General features: G+C 35.6%; 1 protein-coding gene across 1 annotated transcript in view; it reads right to left on the reverse strand.

The window, feature by feature from the left end:
* CDKL3 (cyclin dependent kinase like 3) overlaps positions 1 to 24,813 on the reverse strand; it is an 88,688-nt gene that overhangs the window by 31,887 nt on the left and 31,988 nt on the right. The window contains exons 6-10 of the mRNA XM_044664688.1: positions 20,812 to 20,951; positions 17,875 to 17,963; positions 5,812 to 5,965; positions 5,352 to 5,677; positions 3,806 to 3,905 (exon numbers count right to left, since the gene is read on the reverse strand). Coding sequence (XP_044520623.1) covers positions 3,806 to 3,905; positions 5,352 to 5,677; positions 5,812 to 5,965; positions 17,875 to 17,963; positions 20,812 to 20,951 — 809 coding nt within the window. The remainder of the gene's footprint in view (positions 1 to 3,805; positions 3,906 to 5,351; positions 5,678 to 5,811; positions 5,966 to 17,874; positions 17,964 to 20,811; positions 20,952 to 24,813) is intronic.

The following is a 24,813-nucleotide window of genomic DNA, read 5'->3' on the forward strand; positions in this document are numbered from 1 at the left end:
TTTTTTTTTTTTTTTTAAACCCTTGTACTTCGGTGTATTGTCTCATAGGTGGAAGAGTGGTAAGGGTGGGCAATGGGGGTCAAGTGACTTGCCCAGGGTCACACAGCTGGGAAGTGGCTGAGGCCGCATATGTGTTTCTTGTAGACAATATATGGTAGGATTTTGGTTTCTAATCCACTCTGCTATTTGCTTCCATTTTATGAGCAAGTTCATCCGATTCACATTCAGAGTTATAATTATCAGTTGTGCATTCGCTGACATTTTTGTATCCTCCCCTAGTCCTACCCCTTCTTCTTAAACTATTTCCTTTTTTTTTTTTTTAAACCCTTAACTTCTGTGTATTGTCTCATAGGTGGAAGTGGTAAGGGTGAGCAATGGGGGTCAAGTGACTTGCCCAGGGTCACACAGCTGGGAAGTGGCTGAGGCCGGATTTGAACCTAGGACCTCCCGTCTCTAGGCCTGACTCTCAATCCACTGAGCTACCCAGCTGCCCCACTATTTCCTTTTAAACCAGTGGTTTGCTTTAAGCCGGTATCCCTTATCCCCTCCCTTGATTAACTTCCCTTTCTACCCCCTCTTATTATTCCCCTCTTTTTATTTTTAAAGGCCTAATGAATTCCCTCCCCCTTCTTCTCCCCTCCCTTTTTTGACCTCCCCACTCCCCTACTCCCCTTAGTTTATCCCTTCTGACTTTCTCAGTAGGGTTAGATAGAGTTTTATATCCCAATGGATAATATAGCTACTCTTCCCTCTCCGGGTTGATTATACTGAGAGTAAGGTTTAAATATTACCTCTTAATGCTCTCTTCCTCTCCTTCTTATAATAGTATTTGTCCACTCCCCTTCCCATGCCCTCTTTGTGTGTAATAGAATATCCTATTTTTCTTATTTACTCAGATTTTTCTTGGTGTCCCCTACTATTTCCCCCCTCTTTCCCACACCCCATGTCATCTTAGACCATTTAGTATCCTATGCTCTCCCTATGAATTATTCTTCTGGTTGCTATAAAAGTGAATATTATAATAGTGAATAGAGTTCACTTTAGAGAATTATACATAGCATTTCTCCACATAGTAATACAGATAATTAGATCTTATTTAGGCCCTTAAAGAGTCAAATTTAAAAAATTATAAGTTTTCTTTCTTTTCCCTCTGTTTCTTATTTACCTTTTCATGTTTCTCTTGATATTTGTGGTTGGATATCAAACTTTCCATTTAGTCCTGGTCTTTTCTGTGCAAATACTTGGAAATCTTCAATTGTGTTGAATGCCCATACTTTCCCCTGGAAGTATATAGTCAGTTTTGATGGGTAGTTGATCCATGATTGAAGGCCCAGTTCTCTTGCCTTTCTGAATATCATATTCCAAGCCTTTTAGCATAGAGAATGCCAGATCCTGTGTGATCCTGATTGGTGCTCCTTGATATTTGAATTGCCTCTTTCTCGCTTCTTGTAAGATTTTTTTCTTTTACTTGGAAGCTCTTGAATTTGGCTATTATATTCCTGGGGGTTGTTTTTTCTGGGTGTAGTGTAGAGGGTGATCTATGGATCCTTTCAATGTCTATATTGTCCTCTTGTTGTAGAACTTCAGGGCAATTTTGCTGAATAATTTCCTTTAGTATGGAGTCCAAATTTCTATTAATTTCTGCTTTTTCAGGAAGGCCAATGATTCTCAAATTGTCTTTTCTAGCCCTATTTTCTTGATCTGTCAATTTCTCATTGAGATATTTCATGTTTCCTTCTATTTTATCAGTCTTTTGACTTTGTTTTATTTGTTCTTGCTGTCTTGAGAGATCATTAGCTTCTAATTGCTCAATTCTAGCCTTTAGGGACTGGTTTTCGGTTATAATCTTTTGGTTTTCCTTTTTAATCTGGTCATTTCTGGTCTTCAGTTGACTTGCCTCACTTTCCAATTGTGAAATTCTGCCTTTTGAACTGTTATTTTCTTGCTAGATCTCTTCCATCTTTCTCATCATCTCAGATTTGAACTCTTCAATAGCTTGTGACCAGTTTTCATTATTTTGGGAAGGTTTGGATGTGATGACTTGTTTGTTCTCCTCTGCTGTTTGCTCTGCTGTCTGGACTTTCTCTGTGTAAAAGTTGTCCAGTGTTACAGATTTCTTCTTGATGATCTTTCTCTTTTGGGGTTCTTGAGAATGGCTTGCCATTGTTAGCCTGGGCCTCTCAGCTTTTTCCTCACACCCAGAGTCTGTTTGTGCTCTTGAAGTCTTAGATCTTGTTGTTCTCAGGGTCAAGCCTCCTGGTGGCCCCCTTGTTTGTTCCTCTGTCTGAGGCTCCTTTAATAGTTTCAGGGTGCTGTTTCCACAGTCGTGCACCCCTCTGCACTGGGTCCTCACTCAAGGTCCACTCCTGTGTTCAGGATCCGAGTCCGCTCCTGCACTCAGGATCCATGGACTCAAGAGCCTGCACTTGTGCCTGTGCTCAGGGTCTGCCTTTAAAGTCCACGTGCGTTCTTTAGCCTCTTGGGGTCTTAAATCTTGCTGCTCTCAGAAACAGGCCCTGGTGACCCCAGGTAGCTGCCAAGGACTTAATGGGTGCCCCAAGCTTGCTCTAGCTCTTGTGCACTGGCTTTGGCACTGTAGGTGGTGTGGGGTAGGGGAGGGGGTTGCTCAAATTGTGTTTTAGTGAGAGCTGTTTCACCCCCTTATAGCATTGAAATGCCCCAATTCCAAGTACCTTCAAAGCTGCGGCCTGTTGTGGAGTCCCTTCGTTCCTCTGGATCTGTTTTTATGCCTTCATGAGGAGTCCTATATGTTTTAGTTAGGAGTGGTTAAGCAGCTGCTTTTTACTCAGCCACCATCTTAACCAGGAAGTTGAAAATTCCAATTGGCTTTTTGTCAATATGTCTATCAATCATTTTTGCTTTCTTTCTCTTTTCTTTCCTTTTTATCCCCAAATTGTTGTAATTTCCTCTTTGTATTTTATATACTTCTAGTAAGACATTCTTCAGAGGTATAAGCTGGTTATTTGAAATGATTCATTGGGAAGACTAGGCATCTTAATCTCCCAAAGACCTCATTTGGGGAGATTTCAACATGCTTGTCTCCCAACAGAATCACAGGGGGATTGATGGAAGGGCATTTCTCTCTCCATTATGTCACTCAGTGACCTGGAGGTCAAAGACCACTGAGTAATTCAGGTATAGATAGACCCTCAGAGAAAGGAAGTTAAGGAACCAAGGAACCAATGAGACAGGAAATTTATTCCACAGGCATTGCCCCTATGGGCAGTCTAGGCAAATTAAAAAACTATGGTTGGTTCCTGAGATGTGACATGTGAGAGAAGTGGGTGGAGAATACTACTTATAAGGGAAGACCCAGCAGGAAATAAGAGTCTTCTTGCTGGAGCGTGGAAGCTGGAGGAACTATTGTCAAAGTTAGTCACAGGCCCATCATGGTGGCCAATAGAGTAGTAATAAGCTAAGTAACTCTCTACCTCTCTCCTATCTTTCCCTCTCTTTACTACTCCTATTACTTTGGTTTAATAAAGTTATAAAGCTACTATCAGTCTAATAATTTTAATTATTATATGTGAAGAAGTTATATTCACCTCTAGAAAAGAAAGCATTTACACACTTGCTTCAAAAAAAAAAAGAAGAAGAAGAAGAATCAGTTTTACTGCTCTGTTAGAAATGTAAAGAATATCCTGAAGCCAAACATTAAATAGCAAAGTCAGGAAAGAAATGTTGACTCTGTGGTGCACTTAAGTCTCCAGGAGAAAATATAATTTAAAATCAAAAGTAGATTTAATAAAAATGGAAATGGAGCATAAGAAAAAAAAAGACTTACTTGAACAAAGCCTGAATCCTCTTGCTTGTTGTTAGACACAGATTGTATAAGAGACTGTGAGGAAGTCCTTCTCTTTTTAGCTTTTTCAGATGACTTATTACTGAGAAATGAATATGAAAAGTTGTTAAAACTCCCTGGGGAGGCCAAAACTTCAGCTTCTGCTGCAATCCAGGATAACTGGCATTTGTAAAGCCTTACCTCTCAATGCTAGCACCAATGCCTGTCCTTGTTCATTCACAACAGCTTCTGGACACCACTAGACTGCAATAGTGCTGATCACATTGAAGTTGCATATCTCTTCCTATCTAAGGGGTAGATCCCACTTACTACTTCTGTGGTGTTTAGGAAAGTTTGTGCTTTGGATAGTGATGTCTTGTTCAACCCATCCAATCCTGGCTTCTAATCCATGTAACTAAGTTTTTATGTGTCTGAAGTCTCTATCCTTCTGTTCCCAGGCTCTTAGCCTGTGTTCCTGATACTTCCCCTGACTCAGACTTAGCCTGTAAACTTGCATCTTCATTACTTTTCCTTGCATATGTTCAACTCCTGGACACTTAGATCTAACCTGTCAAATTATGTCTCTGCTACTTAACTTAATGTTTATTGCCTGTTATCACCTTTGACTCTTACTCTTTGACTTGACGGACTTATGCGCCTATTCTTAGAATTAACTTAGATGTGACTAGTCTGATCCTCATCCACTGAACTTCTTAGGCTTCGTCAGGCTTACCTGATTCCATAGCTGCCCAAGAACCAGAAAAACAAATGATAAACATAAAACTGACCCAAAATATACTTTTCTCCTACACTATTTCTATTCAAAAGTCTTTCCAGCTTTCCTTTGATCAGTGGGGACAAAAATGATTATAGTTAAAGGATATTTTGTTTTACCAAAACCTAACATTGCTAGAATTTTTGCATACTATCTTTAAAAATCAAAACATTTCATATACACTATTTGTTCTTTTCTCCACTAAAATTCTCCTTTGATGCATAAAGGTATCCTCAAGGTCTCAAAGCCTATACCAGAAGAGTGCAAATTCTAGCAAGTCCTACCAAACTAAAGGCTTAATAAACTGGCTGCTGATGGACTAACTGCCAGAAGTCCAACCTAGCTCTTCATTGGTTTGGTCACAAGATGGTGAGTTCTTAAGTATAAAGGGAACTTGCATTAGAAAAAGGAATATGCTCTCCAATATTTAAAGATTCTTGAAATATTGAATAAGTACTCATTCTCTGCAATATGCCTGGTAAAGAAAAGCCTAGATCACTTTTTAAAAAACAAACAAACTAAAAAAAACCCTTACCTTCTGCCTTAGAATCAATACTATGCATTGGTTCCAAGACAGAAGAGTGGTAAGGACTAGGCAATGGGGATTAAGTGACTTGCCCAGGGTCACACAGCTAGGAAGGGTCTGAGGCCAGATTTGAACCTAGGATCTCCTGTTTCTAGGCCTGGCTCTCAATCCATTGAGCTATCCAGCTGCCCCCCTAGATCACTTTTACCATTTAATAATGCCCTATCATTTCCACAGTTACTACCCACCTTGTATTTGTGTGGGTGAAATGTGAGTTAGGATTTGCAGCAGTCAAATTACTGCTATTTGGATTGATGGGTGGCATGGTCATACACCCACCAGTGTGGGGATCTTCCTTCATATTAGAATCAATGTTGAGATTTGCAGGGATAGGTGATTCAGTTGTTACAGGCTTATTATCTTGAGAAAGAATGTGAAAATTTTCCGAAGTGTCACGTTGGCAATGTCCTCCTTCATGGTCTATCTTTTTACTGTCAGAAATATCTCCTTTCCCTCCTTTTATTTTATAAGCTCTGACTTTAATATCCTTGGTCTTTTTGTCCTTGTCCACATCCTAAAATAGATATATCCAAATTCTGAATATTGAAAATAACTTAGTCACTAGAGTTCTAACAAGTATTTACCTATATTATAGCTTCCCACATTCAAAGTGGTATTTTTCAGGAAAATAAACAATCAAATTCTCACCTTTCCTGTAGTTGAATTATTTGCCAATGTATTTATGTAGGTTGTTTTCTTGTCTTCTTTAGTGGGTTCAGATTCTTTAGAATTCTCTCTGGGCTTTATGAATGAATTGACTTTTGCTTCTTGTAGTAATTTAGCCTTCAGTTCTGGTATGAATCTGGTAAAATGCAAAGCATTGACACAAAGCAATTTATGGACAAAAATACTTTTTCTTCATGTTCTATTTGCTCTAATTTACTTATTGGCTATGGGACAAATAAATTTATATATGTTACATTCTGAATCAAGTCGATTTATTAATTGCCCACTATGTGCTAGGTACTATGTTAAGCAATGGAGATACAAAGAAAGGCAAACAGTTTATATTTAACTCCTCTGTACTGTTTATTGACAAAAGTTTTCAAAAAACTCTGAAAGTAAGAACTCAATATCTTAGATTGTTTTAAATCTTAAAATTAAACAAGTACCACTAATGGATAACAAAGCTTAGGAAAGTATAAAATGCTGGTTCCAAAGTGCTGTCTTGAAAGACAGCATAGCAGAGTAGATAATGAACTTATCTACAAGGTCATGTAGCATCTCCAATGGTACTGGAATAAGTCATTCATTCATAAGCAACTGTTTCCATTATTTTCTGAAGCACAGGTAGTAATCATGAGGTTGCTTTTTAAAAAAAAGATCCATTTAACCAATCAAGTATTTGAGAACACTTTTTGCACTCAATTTGTAAGAAATTTTATAAACTATATAAATTATGGTCTCTGCCCTGAAGAAGTTTACAATCCTACCCAGACTACCTACCCTGAAATCTTAATATTTATTCTAATCAGCCCTACTCTTCCCAAGGTCCATTCCAACAAGAATGGTCCTGGATCTAACATGATCTGAAAGCAATGATGGCCAACAAGAAATATGTTCTCTTCCTTCTGTCCTTTTGATTTAGGGGAGTAGGAGAAGTAAACCCCAGTAGAGTGAGTCCCCTACCTCATTCCAAAGAGCTCTTTGGAACTCTTTTAAATATCATTCTTGAACTTTTCAAACAACATTCTATCCTCCTCACTCTAACAGAAATCTGGTTCTCTTCTGAGGATATTATACTTTATAGCCCTCTCTACTGGAAGCCCCTACACTTTTATTACTCAGGGGCAAGAAAATGGATTGAAGTAATTTTGCTTCTTATTGCTACTACCTCTAAACTATTCCTCCACCACTATTACTCAATAACCATTCTTCTTCCCAAGTCCATGTCTGGGGGCAGCTGGGTAGCTCAGTGGATTGAGAGCCATGCCTAGAGATGGGAGGTCCTAGGTTCAAAGCCGGCCTCAGACACGTCCCAGCTGTGTGACCCTGGGCAAGTCACTTGACCCCCAATGCTCACCCTTACCACTCTTCCACCTATGAACCAAGTCCATGTCTGCTATAATTTCCCTATCCCTTTGTTTCATATAGCTAAACTTCAGGTCACTCCCCCACCTTTCTTCTTAATATCACCCTCTGGGGAAACTCTCAATAGCTTTAATATCTTGCTCTAACTTCTCAGGTCCTCAATTTACTCATTTCTCATAAGTTACTGATGACAGGATCCCAACACTAGATCTTATCATAGCACACATTTCCAGTACCCTCAGCATTCTATTTTCCACTCTACCTTTCCCATTCTGTCATTCACAATAAATTTATTTTTCAAACTTATCATGATCAGCCTTATCACCAGAGGTCCCCCACCCCCAAGCAAAGAGAACAAAATCAGAACAATTTATATAGTAACAACAATACAGTAAAAACAATCAACTCTGAAAGTCTGAGGAATTCTGATCAACATAATGACCAACCATGATTCTAGAGGACTCGTAATGAAACAGTCTATCCTCCTCCTGATAGAGTTATGATGACTAAGAATTCAGAAGGAGACTTTAAAAAAAAGATGGTCAATATGGGAACTTGTTTTGCTTACCTATACATGTTGATAGTAGGGGACTTTTTATTTCTTGTTTCCTCAATTGAGAGGGGAAAGGCAGGAGGGAGAGAAGGCAGATATTCATTTGGTGGAAATTATTTAATTAAAAAGATAATTTAAATTGCTTGATTTATTAAAATAGTATTGCACCATAAATTATGAAAAGGGTGGATTCGGAGAAACTTGGGAAAACTTTATGAACTAATGCAGAACAAAATTAGAAGACCAGAAAAACAATTAATAAAAGGGTCAAAATAATGTGAAAAAAACAACTTTGAAAGACTTCAGAATTTTGAGCAATGCCAAATATGACACAAATATGCAGGGAGATGGGCTAGAAGTACAAATTGAAACATACATTTTCATACTTTGCCAATGAGTTGCTTTGTTTGACTTAGTTATGCTAATTTGTTATGCAATATGTGTGGTTCTTCCTAGGGGATAAGAAGAGTCAGTAGGCAGTGACAGATAAAAAGAAAGAAAAGCACATTAATAAAACACTAAATTTACATAAAGAAAACAAGGAGGTTTAGAAGGAGACACAAAAAAATAAGGCAATTCTGTTATTAGTTTTTAAAAGGTACTATGAAGGGTTTGAACCCATGAGTTTCTGTTATATCCAATTTTTTTAGAGTACATATTATAATCCTCTTTATATATATGATCCTCTTTTTTATTCACTTCCTTATGTTAAAATATTTTTATTTGATTGCATTCTTAATAAAAAAGAAAACAACTTAAAAACAAAACAATAATGGAGAGGAGTCAAGTCATCAACAGGTACTAGAGTAGAGTGTCTCTGATTAAATAAAATCAGAAAATTGAAAACATCTTTCTCTATTCCTCACAATTTAACTCACCCTACCTTTTCAGCCTTCTCATAATCTGTATGTACTATCTGCTCGAGCCAAACTGGACTATCCTCTGCCCCATAAACATCCTCTCTGCTTTTCTTGTCTCCTTGCCTTTGCTTGTCTTTATCCATGAAAGAGCCTTCTACTCTCTCATTTTCACCTGCTGAATCCCTACCAATCTTTTTTTTTAATCTTAAAATATAACATATTTATTTCTTTTTTTTTAATTTAAACATTTATTAATAATCATTTTTAACATGGTTACATGATTCATGCTCCTACTTTCCCCTTCACCCCCCGCACTCCCCCCACCCATGGCCGACGCACATTTCTCCCTACCAATCTTTTAAAGGTCAACACAAATGTTCCCTCCTGTGAAAACTAGATATTGATCCTGTATTTTATATTCTATAATTGATCCTATTCTATAACTTTATTCCATGTTTCATATAGCAAACTAATCCTTTTTCTCTGTCTCTGAGTGTAGAAGCTCAGGGGTTCAAAAATTCTGTCTCCCTCTCTCAATGCAGATGCAAATGTTAAGCTTTCCTTACAATCACTATTAAAGAAGAACTCTGAGTTAAGTTTAAGAGGTTTAATATTCTCATAAAACATTTTAATTCTAAGGGAATCAGCACCAACTACAAATCACTTTGGAAACAAGGAAGCTTGTCTCTTAATAACTCCAGCTCTTGAGACACAACATGACATCTATGTGCTATCATCCTTACCCACTAAACATGACATTTATGATCTTAACTCATTTCCAGGCCCCTGTGAGTCTGCTATTCCCAGTCCATTATCAGTGACCTAGGGATATAGTTGGACCCCATAAATTCACAAAGCACTCCTCCTAAGCAATCATGATCCCTCATCCCTATGAAGTTGCCAATCTCATAGGTATGATTTCCTCACCTACTCTGTCCGTTCTTTGTTCTATGCTTATAAAAATGAATCAGAGCAGCAAAATGGACAGAGTGCTAGGCCTGGAGTTGGGAGGACCTGGATTAAAATCTGACCTCAGCCACTTCCTACCTGTGTGACCCTAGATAAGTCACTTAACCCTAATTGCTTAGCCCTTGCCCTTCTGTCTTAGAGCTGTTACTAGGAGAGAAAAAAAAGGTTTAAAAATTAAAAAAAAAAAGTTGCTCTTTCAGTTCTTTACAGGTATCATCCCTGTTAATAAAATGTTATCTTGTTCAGAGAAAAATGCTTTGCTTTTCCTTTTTCTTGAATTTCACTAGCTACAGTTTTGGTGGTGGTGGTAGGATTTAAGGAGAAAGAGCTTCCTCCACAGACCCTTAACAGAAACTCCCTCCCCTCTCTTGGGCTCAAGTGGAAATTTTTTTTTTCTCCCACTAAGGGAGAGTTTTCAGCTATGGAATCTATGATTGTGAATAGGTTCTTCATCTTAATACTAAACATTCAGATTTTCTCCACACAGGAGGATAAATTTTTTTTTAAGATTACACATTGAAAAAAATTTTAATAATTGTTTTCTAACATTCTGACATGTTCTCTCTCTCTCTCCTGTCTCTGCCCCCTCCCCAAGACTAAAGGTTATATGATATAAGTTGTCCATGTATTATCATATAATATATATTTCCAAGTTTGTCATGTGAAAGAAGACATATTGCTTACACTAAAGAAAATTTCAAGGAAGAAATAAAGAATGGAATGTTTAATCTTCTCAGACCCCATCAGTTTCTTCAGTACCTTAACTACCCTAAATACTTTAGATATCTTAAGTATTTCAAGTATCATAGGAATATTAAATATCTTAGTTATCACCTTAGGTAGTAATCAATTTAACTCCATTGTTTCCCTTGATTACCTAAAGTAGCTGTTTGTATCACAGATATCTTAAGCATCCTAGTTATCACTTTCCCATGTAAGAATGTGATTAGTTTAATCCATTGAGTACCTTGAGTTTTTTCTTTTCTATTTATCTTTTTATTCTTTTCTTAAATATGGAATTTTATAATTGAATTTTCTTTTCAGCTCTTGTACTTTCATTTGGAATGCCTTGAAGTCCCCCATTTCATTAAATATGTATTTCTTCTCCTGGCATATTATGTTCCGTTTGGCTGGCTAGCTGGTTCTTGGTTATAGTCCTAGATCCTGTGCCTTAAGAAATATCATATTTCATGCCTTCTGATACTTTAACGTAGAAGCTTCTAAGTCCTGTGTAATTCTGACTATGGCTCCATGATATTTGAATTTTTTTTTCTGGCTGTTTACAGCATTTTATCCTTGGCCTGGGAGTTCTAGAAATCAGCCAAAATAGTCCCGAGAATTTTTTAATTTGGTATCTTTTTTCAAGAGGTGATTGGCAGATTCTTTCAATTTCTATTTTCTCCTTTTGGTTCAGGAACATCAGGGCAGTTCTCCCTGATAATTTCTTGCATATGGCATTCAGGCCTTTTTTTTAAAAAGCATGGCTTTCATGCAATTCAATGATTCTTAGGTTATCTCTCCTAGATGTATTTTCCAAATCAGTTGTTCTTCCAGTGACATATTTCAGATTTTCTTCTATTTTTCATTCTTTCAAATTTGTCTTATTTTATCCTTCTGTTTTATGGAGTCATTAGCTTCTATTTATCCAATTTTAATTTTTAGGGGGCCATTTTCTTGCTTGAGGATTTGTACTACCTTTTTTAGGGAATTATTTTCTTGCTTAAAGTTTCTGTATTTCCTCTTTGGTGAACTATTTTCTTGCTTGAGGTTTTCTATTTTCTTTTTTGGTTTCTCATTTCCTCTCACAATTCTTCTTCTACCTCTCTCAATATTTGTTTTGTGATCTTTTGGAACTCTTCCAGGAATTCATTCTGGGCCTGACACCTTTTCATGTTTGCCTTTGAGACTTCATACATTTCTGTTTTGACATTGCTGTCCTCTTCTGAGGACTCTGGTCTTGAATAGTTTTCCAGGGTCTAGCTTTTTCTTTTATTCATTTTGGAGGGCTTTTTTCACTACCTTTCCAAAATGTTGGAACTCAGCTCCTCTCCTGGGATAAAGGGAATACTGTCCCTGGGGTTACATGCACTGGATTGAGTTGTATTCCACTCTTCAGCTACTAGCTCCCCAAGTTGTTGCAAGTACTGGATTGCTCCTCCTGCTAAAGGTTGCCTGAGATATACTTTCAGCGACTGCTCTTCATGCCTCTTAAGAGTAGACTGGGTTGATCCTCTGCATGTGCCCAAAACTGCTCCTCGTGCTGATACTTCTGTTGTTTACCTCACTTACTTCTATGAGGCTGGTCCTTTCTGCTGTCCCTCTATTCTTTCTTTGGCTGAAAACCTGCTTCACTTCTTTTGTTGGTTCTGCTGCTCCAAAATCTGTTTTAAGGCATTTTGGGGGGTATGTGTATGGTTGTTTGGAAATGGGTTTAGGTTAACTCCGAACATTTCTTACTCCCATCTTGGATGCTGGATGAGGAAGAAGCAAATTCCTTCTTCCAGAGAAGAATTTCTACCCAGAAAGTATTTTGCAAGATTTTGTTTGTTGTGTGTCTTATTTGTATTGTAAGAAGCTACTTACTGATTTGGACATAATTGGCTAGATAGACAGACAGACATAAAGCCTGAATTCATTTCCTGAAGACAGCCTTTCACAGAAATGCATCTCTGTTAAGAAAGATCTCTCCAGGCTAAAGGGATAGGAGTTCAACTTGAGTGGGTACCACAAGTCTTCAGCTTTCTACCTGTTGGGAAATCTGAGGGTAGCTGCATATGTCCCTACTAGAAAGTTAATACTAATGTTTCTATTAGTTCTTTCTAATATTTTGTAGTAGTTGAGGTTTTACCCAAAGTCACATGATGTTCTGGGTGATTCTCTAGTTTGGTAGGATCAAGAGTTCTATACCTGATCTACACCTTAGTTGATGATTTAAGCGCGCGCGTGTGTGTGTGTGTGTGTGTGTGTGTGTGTGTGTTAGCATGGTATTTGGTGACATCTAGTGACCTAATTGAAAATAGCAACACTCAACTGTTTTAGTTGGCTAGTCATTAAGTAACAACTTAAGTTAAGTCGTTAAGTGCTCAAAATTTGAACCAGTAAAAGATTTCTTTAACTTCTTCATATAGAAGAGGTAAATTATCAAGGGAAATATCTTTTTCCAGAAGGCTGATCATTGAAGCTTTGCATTAGATTCACTAAAGAAACATCTACTACTACATAGGTAAATGCTCATATTTGGTACATGCTTGTATTATTAGTAATTAATTGTTTTATAGAATGTGGAAATAACACCCATTAATAGACATGTCCTGATGTACAAATTTGTCTTACTATAAGCAACTCATTTGATATGCACTGTTTTGAACTGAATTATTTATTATATTTGTATAGCCTATTCTAGGTCTTTTTGAACAACTGGAGTAAAATTAGCAATTTTTAAATGAATTCATTCATATAAGAGAGACCACCTACTTACAAAGATTATTATTTCTTATGTTTTCATGTAAGGATTAGATACTTATCAGTTTTAACTATTAAGGGGGAGGGGGAGTTCTGAATAAAGTGTAAAAATTGGAGTAAAAAGGAAAACAACAAGATCATGTGTGTGTGTGTGTGTGTGTGTGGTTTTAAGAGTTCTGCCTTCTGTGGCATTTAAAAATATTTAATTTTTTAATTTTCATTTGGTATGAATTTCTTAACTATATCAGCATAACAATTTGTAACTTACAACACAGGAAGTTAAATGGTCATAGAGTCAACAATTTTGGCAAGTAATTTTATTTTTTTATTTTAAAAATTTTATTTAATTAATTTAGAACATTTTCCCATGGTTATAGGATTCATGTTCTATCCCTTCCCTCCTCCCACTCCCTCCCATAGCTGATAAACAATTCCACTGGGTTTTACATGTGTCATTGATCAAGACCTATTTCCATATTATTGATATTTGCGCTAGGGTGCTGATTTTGAGTCAATATCCCTAATTATAGCCCCATCCTCCCATGTGATCAGGCAGTTGGTTTTTCTTCTGTGTTTCTATTCCCACAGTTCTTCCTCTGAATGTGGGTAGTGTTCTTTCTCATAAGTCCCTCATAGTTGTCCTGGATCATTGCATTGTTGCTAGTAGAAAAGTCCATTACATTCTATTTTACCACAGTGTATCAGTCTCTGTATACAATGTTCTCCTGGTTCTGCTCCTTTCACTCTGCATCCATTCCTGGAGGTCTTTTCAGTTCACATGGAATTCCTCCAGTTCACTATTCCTTTGAGCACAATAGTATTCCATCACTAACATACACCACAATTTGTTCAGCCATTCCCCAATTGAAGGGCATCCCCTCGTTTTTCCAGTTTTTTGCCACCACAAATAGCACGGCTATAAATATTTTTGTACAAGTCTTTTTCCTTATGATCTCTTTGGGGTATAAACCCAGCAGTGGTATAGCTGGATCAAAGGGCAGGCAGTCTTTTAGCGCTCTTTGGGCATAGTTCCAAATTGCCATCCAGAATGGTTGAATCAATTTACAACTCCACCAGCAATGCATTAATGTCCCAGTTTTGCCACATCCAACATTCATTACTCTCCCCTGCTGTCATTTTAGCCAATCTGCTAGGTGTGAGGTGGTATCTCAGAGTTCGTTTGATTTGCATTTCTCTAATTATTAGAGATTTAGAGCACTTTTTCATGTACTTATTGATAGTTTTGATTTCTTTATCTGAAAATTGCCTATTCATGTCCCTTGCCCATTTATCAATTGGGGAATGGTTTGATTTTTTGTACAATTGATTTAGCTCCTTATAAATTTGAATAATTAGACCTTTGTCAGAGGTTTTTGTTATATTTTTTCCCAATTTGTTGTTTCCCTTCTAATTTTGGTTGCATTAGTTTTGTTTGTACAGAAACTTTTTAATTTAATGTAATCAAAATTATTTATTGAACATTTTGTAATTTTTTCTAACTCTTGCTTGGTCTTAAAATCTTTCCTTTCCCAAAGATCTGACAAATATATTATTCTGTGTTAACCTAATTTGCTTATAGTTTCCTTCTTTAAATTCAAGTCATTCACCCATTCTGAGTTTATCTTGGTGTAGGATGTGAGATGTTGATCTAAACCTAATCTCTCCTATATTGTTTTCCAATTTTCCCAGCAGTTTTTTTGGCAAGTACTTTTAGATCTAGCTTACATGTTTACTTGGGTAAATATTAAATCTTTAACCAGAAGGACTCACTTTACAAGTCAAAGACCCCAAGGATTTTTTTAGATTTTTCAGCCTATTATTGACAGGTACAGGATTTGTATAAAGATAGAAATAGGGGCTGCTGGGTAGCTCAGTGGATTGAGAGTCAGGCCTAGAGACGGGAGGTCCTAGGTTCAAATCCGGCCTCAGACACTTCCCAGCTGTGTAACCCTGGGCAAGTCACTTGACCCCCATTGCCCACCCTTACCACTCTTTCACCTATGAGCCAATACACAGAATTTAAGTTTAAAAAAAAAAAAAAAGGAAAAAAATAAAGATAGAAATAGCAGGGGGTATTTAAGAACTTACATTATCTGAAGTTTCAAGTGAACTATGGCTTCTAATTTTATGGTCTTCTTATATTGTTAATAAAATTAAAACCACAAGTTCGAGACAGAAGTAAAACTTAAGAGGTTGTACTAAATTACATTGAATGTTTTGCAAAAGATTTTAGCAGGAACATCTAAGAATTTACAAGTGGCAAATCTACAGGAGGAGAGTTTTAACACCTTAGGAGCTAATTAGAGAATGAGACCTATTTAGAATGTCCAAGAGAAAATTAAACCAGAAGCCAGGGGACTATATAGAGCATCTGGGATCCAAGATAAAATATGTTAATTAAATGTAAATTTTGAGTGGGTTATTAGGATACAAAAAGACTTGATATTACTGTTGATGATTATTATTGTATTACTTTGGCTCTTGTTACACTTTATCTATAATCACTGAGTTTTCTTAGTTACTTTGAGACATGTACATTTCCCTTCTAAATTTATAGTAATGATTTTAGATATTCTTATTATGGCTTATGCTGTAATTAACCAACTTTGTTTTTCTTATGTTAATTGACTAGTAAAAATTATAACATATCTTCAGTAAATTATAGCAGGGGCACAACTATGTATTTCAGATAATCCCTGATGGAAAGCCTCTTCTTGGTTCACTTGGCTGCAGGGAAGTAGCATATTATCCACCCTTGATAAATGGGTACTTATTGCTCTCTCTTTTCTTATTCTTTTTAAACTTCACATTAGTTGCTTTTTAAAAACCTGTTCTAAATGGGGATATGATTGGGGATAGACTTCAAATGATCACCCTAGTGCAAATACTAATAATATGGAAATAGGTCTTGATCAATGACACATGTAAAACCCAGTGGAACTGCTTGTTGGCTATGGGTGAGAGGTGGGAGGAGGGGAGGAAAAGAACATGATTCGTGTAACTATGGAAAAATATTCTAAATTAATTAAACTTTAAAAAAGAAAAATTGATGTTGATATGTATTGTTGGTAATGATTATGTTAGAGAAAGAATTAGCTTATAGGTAAGTAATCCATGAGAGATATGATCAAAGGAGGGAATTATAAAAACTAGACATTGATCTGGTATTTTGTATTCTGTAACTCTCTTCTGTATTTCATACAGCAACCTAATTCTTTTTCTCTATTTATGAATGTAGAAGCTCAAGGGTTGAAACCTTCAGTCTCTCTCAAACTAGTCGCAAAGTTTAAGCTTTCCCACAATCACTGTTAGTTAAAGAAAAACTTAAGCTAAGTTTAAAAGTATACTATCCTTGATGGGACACAAGCTGACCTTGTACCATCTTAGTCTGATCCCTACTCACTAAAGGTGATCTTAACTTACTCCCAGGCAACTATGAGCCTGCTACTCTCAGTTCACTATTAATGATGATGTCAGGCTCTAGCTGGGTCCAATAAATTCACAAAGCATTCCTTTAAAGCAGAGAAGTGACCTTGATCCCACGTGTGTGTAGGCATGCTCATTTTCCTTAACATGATCCCTCCCTGATGCCACCAACTCTATAACCAATGGTATGATTTCTTCACTTATTCTGTTCTGTTTATAAAAATGAGTTGCATCTTCTATTCTTTGTCTTTTGGCTAATTGGGGCCATCATTAGACCTATTGGCAGGTAGTACCTGTTAATAAAATGTTATCTTGCTTGGAAAAATCTGCCTTGGTTTACCTTTTCGTTGAATCTTATTCTTCCCCCAGGAGTCCTACCCCCTACTGGTAATTACCTTTCTTTCAAACTTTATAGTACTTACCCATGAAATTTTACATTATAGTTATCTGTTTGTGGTATTATATGATCACATCAGATAATATTTGTTGCTATCTATATTTAGCACTTTGTGCATTTAGTATAGTTCATGGCATATAGCAGATGTTTAATAAATGCTTGTTCCCTTTCTTCCTCCTCCCCTTATTATCCTCCTTGAGACTACAAGCTTAAAAAGGACAAAGATCATGTTTCATCTAGATTTTGAGTTCCCTCCTTCCCTCCCCCAGAACTAGCAGTGCTCAGCATAAAGTGTGCTATATATTTGTGAATGAATAAACAAATGAATATACTAAGGGGAAATAAGATGAACATATACAAAACATTTATATAATAAATTAGTCATATAATCTAAGATTTAGAATACACTGATCCCCTCATTTTAGGGATGAAGGGGAAAGGGAATAAGTATTTATTAAGCACCTATTATGTGCCAGGCACTGTGCTAAGTGCTCTACAAATATTGTCTCATTTGATCCTCATAACTACCCCAGTTGAAGAAACTTAGGCAAACAGAGGGGAAGTGCCCAGTCACCCCCAGCTGGTAAGTGTCTGAGGCTGGATTTGAACTCAGGTCTTCTTGACTCCAGGCACAGTGGATAGATAGCTAGGCTTGAAGTTGGGAGAACCTGGGTTCAAATTTGTCCTCAGACGCTTCCTAGCTATGTGACCTCAGGCAAGTCACTTAACTCCCTTTTCCTAGCCCTTGCCCTTCTGTCATAGAGTTGTTACTAAGACAGAAAGTAAGAGTTTTTTTAAAAAGGAAAAAAAAGAAATTCATATTCCTAGTTGGAATAAAGACAAAAATTCCAGCCAACCCCAGTTTATAATCTCTAGAGTTGACATATATGAACTCACTTTATTCATTTTCTTTTCTAGCACATAGATATTTTCTACATACAAGAGCCTAAAGAAGTCTGTCAACTCTTAGAACCTAAAAGATTTAAATATAAAAAAATCTTCAAATTGCTTACTTTTCAATGAACCCATCTCTAGTAAAATAGTCATGGTTCAGAAGATCTGTAGATGACACCCTCTCAGCAGGATCAATTTGTAAACAAGCCTGGAAAATAATAAGTTAAGAGTACTTTACAAATTTCTTCTATAGACCACAGTAGGTATTAGCTTTTTTTTTTTTAAACTGAATAAAAAGGGGTTGCCCAGATCTAAGTCCTTAAAAATATAAGATTAGGACTCAGCAGTTTATGTTTCTGAATCCTCTTCTTCCCCTTCTTACCTTTGTCAATTTATCTAATTTAAATTAAGGTAAACCTGTTATCACAGGTTACAATGTTCTGTGCTACAGGTTGTAAAGGCAGATTTATAAAGTTGAAACATGTAACTAACACAGTAACACAAAACACTAATGACACTGTATTATGGTAACTCAGAAAAAAATAGGGAGGGGGCAGGTAGATGGCTCAATGAACAGAGAACCAGGTCTAGAGACAGAAGGTCCTGGATTCAAATCTGACCTCAGTCATGTCCTAATTATGTGACCCTGGGCAAGTCACTTAACCCCAACCACTATTCTGCCTTGGAACTGATACTTAGTATTGATTCTAAGACAGAAGGTAAAGGTTTTAAAAAAAACAAGAATTTCAGTAAAAATTCCCTGGGGACTGAATTATTGGTTATATAGCCAATTATATATATATATATATGTATATATATATATATATATATATATATAGCAAATTTCCAGTCTTGAGCTATAGTGGAAAGAATATTTGATTGGAGTTAGAAAACCTGGACATAAGTCCTAACTCCATCATTAATTAGCTGTTTTGTTGTAGACAAGACACTTTAAAGTCTATGATGCTCAGTTTCTTCCTATGTAAAATGGGCCTTAAATCTCTGTGCTATTATTACAAAATTGTTGTAAGCTATCATGATAATGGATAATATATGTGAAAGCTACTTGATAACTATAAAATACCTTACCACTGTAAAAGATTATCATTGAACCATAGGATTTAGAGGTGAAATGGGCCTTACTGATCATCTAATCCAATCTTTTATTTTATAGATGAGGGACCTGAAGCCCAGAGAGAGGAAACTTGTCCAAGATTATATAGAAAGTAAATAGTAGAGTCAGGGTTTGAACCTAGTTCTAAATCCAGGGCTTCTTTCACTAGACCAGCTGCTTATCATGTGATTATTATTATAACTTCTTACACAAGTAGGACAGATACTGACAGTTCTATCTTACAACTGAGAAAACCAGAACAGAGAAATTTAGTAACATGGCAAGACAAGTCTAGAACCAGAAAAACCAGTAGCCAACAAAGTACCATGTAATTCCTCTTTAGAGAGGCTTCAACTTCTTCCACATAACCTTTAGCCGAACAATTCTACTCCTTTCTCTATTCCTAGGAAAAATAACACTGATCAAAGAAATAGCACAAAAGATGGACAAGGAAGAAACAAGGTGTTTGGATAACATCTAAATGAGATCACAGATTTTTAAATAATAAAAGATCAATTACATTGCAATTGAAACCATTTTATAAGCCAAAATAACAAAAAAGGGGCCAAAATTTAATAAATGTCCCAAAATATTTTACATTTCAGAGTTCCCTAAAAAAATTACAGATCACACAATATTTTACTCTTTACTTCAGAAGGCCTAAACTTGAATTTAGTCATAAAATGAAGTAAATTAAGAAACCATTAACTAGTACATGAATATTCTCATATCCTTAAAACTGTCCCTAACTAAAATTTTGTGGGTGGTTTTAGAGCAAGATGGAGACCCATTGGTAAAGTTTTACAAGGAAAAATATAAAATGCCTACCTAATCAAAATTCTTCTATAGTCAGATAAATCAGATACTATCTAAATAACATAATTCAGTCAATTAAGAAAATAGAAAAAGACATTTTGGTAATTATGATTTTGTAACCAACAGTATTTTCCAATAGCCAATCAAATCATTTCTGGAAAAGCTACCTTCTATTACAACATTAACTCTTCTAAATTAGACTTTTATATTTCAATTTTTTTAGTTGCTACAAATCCAGCGGTATCACATAAGTTCAAAACAACCACTTTTAAAAGGCCTATTTCAATTCATTTCATGTTAAAACTTGATACTGGTGTATCCCCATATGCCAACACCACAGAAATACAATAGGATATTATAGTATCAAATACAGATAACATAGGCCATTTGTAACTAGAAATGTGAAATGTGGGGTATCCAGTTTTTACTAAAAGTTCTCAGAAGAAACTAGCCACATTCAGAGGAAGAACTGTGGGAGGAGAAATACAAAAGAAAAACAACTGCTTGAACACATGGGCTATAAGGAATATAATTGGGGATGTAGACACTAAACGATAACTCTAGTCCAACTATCAATAATATGGAATTAGGTCCTGATCAATGATACATGTAAAACCCAGTGGAATTGTGTGTTGGCTAAGAGGGGTTTGGGGGAAAGGGAAAGAACATGAAATATGTAACTATGGGAAAATATTCAAAATAAAAACTTAAAAAAAAAAAGTTCTCAGAAGTCCTACCTTCTTTACTTCCTATGGAAGACTGGATGACCTGTTTATTTTCTGCCGTATAGATTTACCCTAATTTAAATAGTCATTATGATGCAGGGGAAGAAGTACTAAGCTGAGCTGAGTGTCAGGAGACTTTAAAGTCCCAGCTCTGTCACTAATGGAAGGGGTTCAATTAGATGATTTCCAAGATTCCTTCCACTAAATCCTATGGTTCTATAACTAATAATTGTAATTCCTACTTCATAGCTAAGATAAAAATTTGGAAAGATATACTAATTATTTCTAATAACATTTTTACTTATTAGTACATTTTAATTTCTATTAAAGTAGGATTTTAAAATGCTATTAAAATTTACGAACAGTTCTGGGAAATAAGCCCTTGCTCTCATCTAACATACATGGACTATGTCTGCCAGTAATCCATTTAGCTTTGGATACTTTTTTCTTGCATTTTTAGGATGCTGAACTTGAGGAAGAACTACCCCAGCAAAAATGGGACTCCTGGAAAAAACATTCTGCAAGTGAGGTGTCAAATTGCCTGAAAGAAGAAAAAAACAACTTAGAGTTGAGGAAACAATCAACAGTAAAAATAAATAATCAAATGCTATTTTTGCACATAAAGCAAGAATAATTTAAATTATAGACATAAGACAATAAGGCTTATGTATATTTAATTTTTAGAGCTGTACAAATAATAACAATTTATGGCATCTTGGGGTTCCTAATTAACTTGTCAACAGGTTATAGCATGATTTAATGCGAAACCACCAGGCTCCTTTCCTTCTCTTAAAAGTGTGTATTATCTTAACTCTTCATTATTATACATTAATCTAGCTTGAAGCCACATTCATAAAAGCTTAAATTTAGCAATAAGTTCGAACTCTGAATAGATGTAGTGAAGGAATGAGGCTGCAGTTGTTATATAGAAAAAAGAAGACTAAATAAAGGGCTAAGAGAATTGGGTTCTAGTTCTAGTCTCAGTTCTACCACTAACTACACTTAACTTTGGGTAAGTTACTTCACCTCTCTGGGCCTCAGTTCCCTCATTTGTAACATGAGGAGTTTGGACTGCTAAGGTCTCTTCCAGCTGTAAAGACTTTATAACTCTATGGCTAGAGAAAGGTAAGGGAAAAAAAGGATGTCTAAGGAACTGAAACACATTAGCATAGATGATAACATATATAGATCACTTCCCAATGCTTTGCATCTCAACTTCTCTCATTACTTTTAATCATTAATCAGTTCCTGCACAGGAACCGTCCCTGGGTGCTGATGCTACCTGGGCAGTGATTCAGGAAGGCAGGAGGAAAGAGTTAAAAAGGTAAGCCCCAGTTGGTGTTAAGAAAATTCTGAGATTCATAGATCATAATATAAAAGAACAAAAGGGCCAGGTTAAAGAAACTCCTGTTCTCTAAGTCCTTGTAACAAAAATAGATGCTGTAAATGTTATATGTTTAAAGAATGATAAATGGAATGATTCAGAATGTTTCTGCCCGTTTACAAAGAAACTCATTCGGAGAAAAAAGAAGACATTAGTTAAAATTTCCCTAAACACTTTTTTTAAAAGAAAAATAGACCATCTAAAATATATTCCCCCAAATCCTTTCTAAGTTCTAAGGTAGATATTAAATAAATATTGAGTTAATCTTATAATTAGCTAGCTGAGTCAACAAATTATAAACATAATGAGATCTTGCATTCTTTGTTCCTTTCAGTCAACTGTGAGATGTAAAAGATGGAGTATGTTTCATTAAATTGTGAAAGCCAATTTATCTCTTTCCATAACTTAATCAAAGAATGCCTGGATGCTTTTTTCAGATAATTCTCATTAAAATTTTGTAGTATTGGGAAGGTAGACATAAGGTCAGTGATTCTTTTGATTTTTCATGATATTTTCTCCATTGCCTTTTATTGATAATAATAACATGATTAGGAAAGGCAAAAAATGATCACCTGAAGGCTCTTCTCCCAAAGGTTCCTTTTGTGCAATATGTTAATAGTATATTATCCTTTGAAAAATGCCATAAAAGAAAGAGTTCTGTTCAACTCATGATACCAGGAGACAGCCACCAACTATATCACCACTATTACTAAGGATGCTCAGTATAGAGTCCAAATGGCAGAGGAATCACCTATAGATGGTGATGTCCTCTAGATGCTTCTATTTGTGGATGACTTTATGCTGATTTTGTACCAAGCTCTGGAATACAGCAGAGCATCCTAATGAAATGAAAGGAATGAGGCCTATAAAGGCTAGATTGTCTTTGGAAAAATCACCCAGTACTTTTATTGACCCTAAGTTTCTCATTGAAACAAAAGCCTAAAATTTTAACACTAGTATTCTTCTGGTGAAGTTATATGACTACAAATCATTAAATACCCCTGAGTCCTGAGGAATTAAAAGTGCAGGCCACATGAAGGGCAAAAGAGAGCTTGGTAGACATAAATATGCTGCAGCACATTACCAATGAATAGCATACCAAAAGTGGCATAAAAGACATAATTGAAGAGACATAATACCAGAAAAAGTTATCTAGCAAGATCAAGGGATTCGTGTGGAAAGATGAAGGGATAACAGCTTGAAGACAACCCAAATACTCTATTGATATCCATTCAATGTTAAGAGATTCAGAGGAAGGCTCCCAGAACATTGTATAGACTTTCTGCAGTGGACTTGTAGGAGGACATGCACAAGAATCACATAGGATGAAAAGGTATGAATGAATAGTGATCAGTGCCGAAAGGAGTACCCACATTAATAAGAACACAGTTATCAAAGTATAATTAGCATCTTTTTAAGTTAGATTTTCATACTTGAAAATTAGATGTCATATAGTTTATATATTTAGTGTCCATCTTATAGAATTTTTTATAAGGGAGGAAAATGTGATGTAGTGGAAAGAACTTTTGACTGGAATTTAGGAATTCATTTCTAGTCTCACTTAAGTCTCCCTTAAGGAGTTACATAGTCTTATTTTACGATGTTGCATAGGCCTCATTTTTTCTCATCTACAAAATGAGCATTGGATTGGAATTCTGAGGTCCTATCTAGATTTAAATTAAATGACCTGGAAGATACTTTTACTATATTCAATCATTACAGAAGATAACACACATTTTTAGTTATAATGATGCTTTTTTGATACTTGAGCTTTTGATCAATAACACAACTTCCCAATTATTACATGAGAAATTTTAGTCCACTTTTCAATTCCACATTTTGACAGTTTTCCAGAATGCATTTTAATAAAAAGGAAGTACTCTCCATTCTAAGAAAACTTTGAATAGTCAGCTAAGAAATGGTTTGGTGATGCTTTTGGATTAAAACAAAAACAAGTGAACTTCTAAAATAGAAAAATGGTCATCTGTACATTTATTTTTTGTAAAACTGAAAACTTTTAGTGCTCTCTTATGCTATACAGTATAAATCTACACATCAAAATTCAGTATTGGGTCACCTAGGTGGTTCAATGGATTAAGAGCCAGGCCTAGAGGCAGGAGGTTCTGGGTTCAAATATGACCTCAAATACTTCCTAGCTTTGTGACTCTGGGCAAATTACTTAACTCCCATTGCCTAGCCTTTTCTGCCTTGGAACCAATATATAGTATTGATTCTAAGATGGAAGGTAAAGGGTTAAAAAAAATTCCATATCTAGAATCTTCAGTATAATTATTTTATACACTTAACAGAATAAGAAACTGTACTTAAATTATAAATAAAAATAATATTCATGAAACAATGTATTTTTAGGTTTTAAATTTAAATTTTAGGTTTTAAAATGTCTTTTAAAATTTCTATAAACTGAAAAGAATGGGGGGGAGGGGCGGCAGGTAGGTGGCTCAATGGATTGAGAGCCAGGCCTAGAGATGGGAGGTCTTCAGTTCAAATTTAGCCTCAGACACTTCCTAGTTGTGTGACCCTGGGTAAGTACTTAAACCCCATTGTTTAGCACTTACTGTTTTTCTGCCTTCAAATCAATATACAGTAAAAGTTAAAAAAAAAAAAAAAGATAGAAAGAACTTCTGCAAACCAAAAGAAGGAAATCTTTAATTTTTAAGAATTTGAAACACCCTAATTTTAGCTCTTTTACAAGGAAATTTTAGCACAATAATTTCTTTGAATTCTATGCTTCAAGATGCCTTTTAAATAAAATATTATTTAATGCCTTCTGTTCTTACCATATCCTCTAATATCTGGCTACTTAAAATTGAAGGACAATATGTTTAAAAGACTGAATAATAATGGATATATTCCATTAGTGGAGATTTACATATATATATATACATGTATATTCTAGTTTCTAATCTAAAAAGTAATACCTTTGGGGAGCAAAAATGTTTTTAGAAATTGAAGTTCTTTAAAATAATAACTTTTCTCTAAAATTAAAAGTCCTTAATGT

Source organism: Gracilinanus agilis, chromosome 2 (genome assembly GCF_016433145.1).
Source record: "Gracilinanus agilis isolate LMUSP501 chromosome 2, AgileGrace, whole genome shotgun sequence".
In the NCBI taxonomy this organism is placed as follows: Eukaryota; Metazoa; Chordata; class Mammalia; order Didelphimorphia; family Didelphidae; genus Gracilinanus; species Gracilinanus agilis.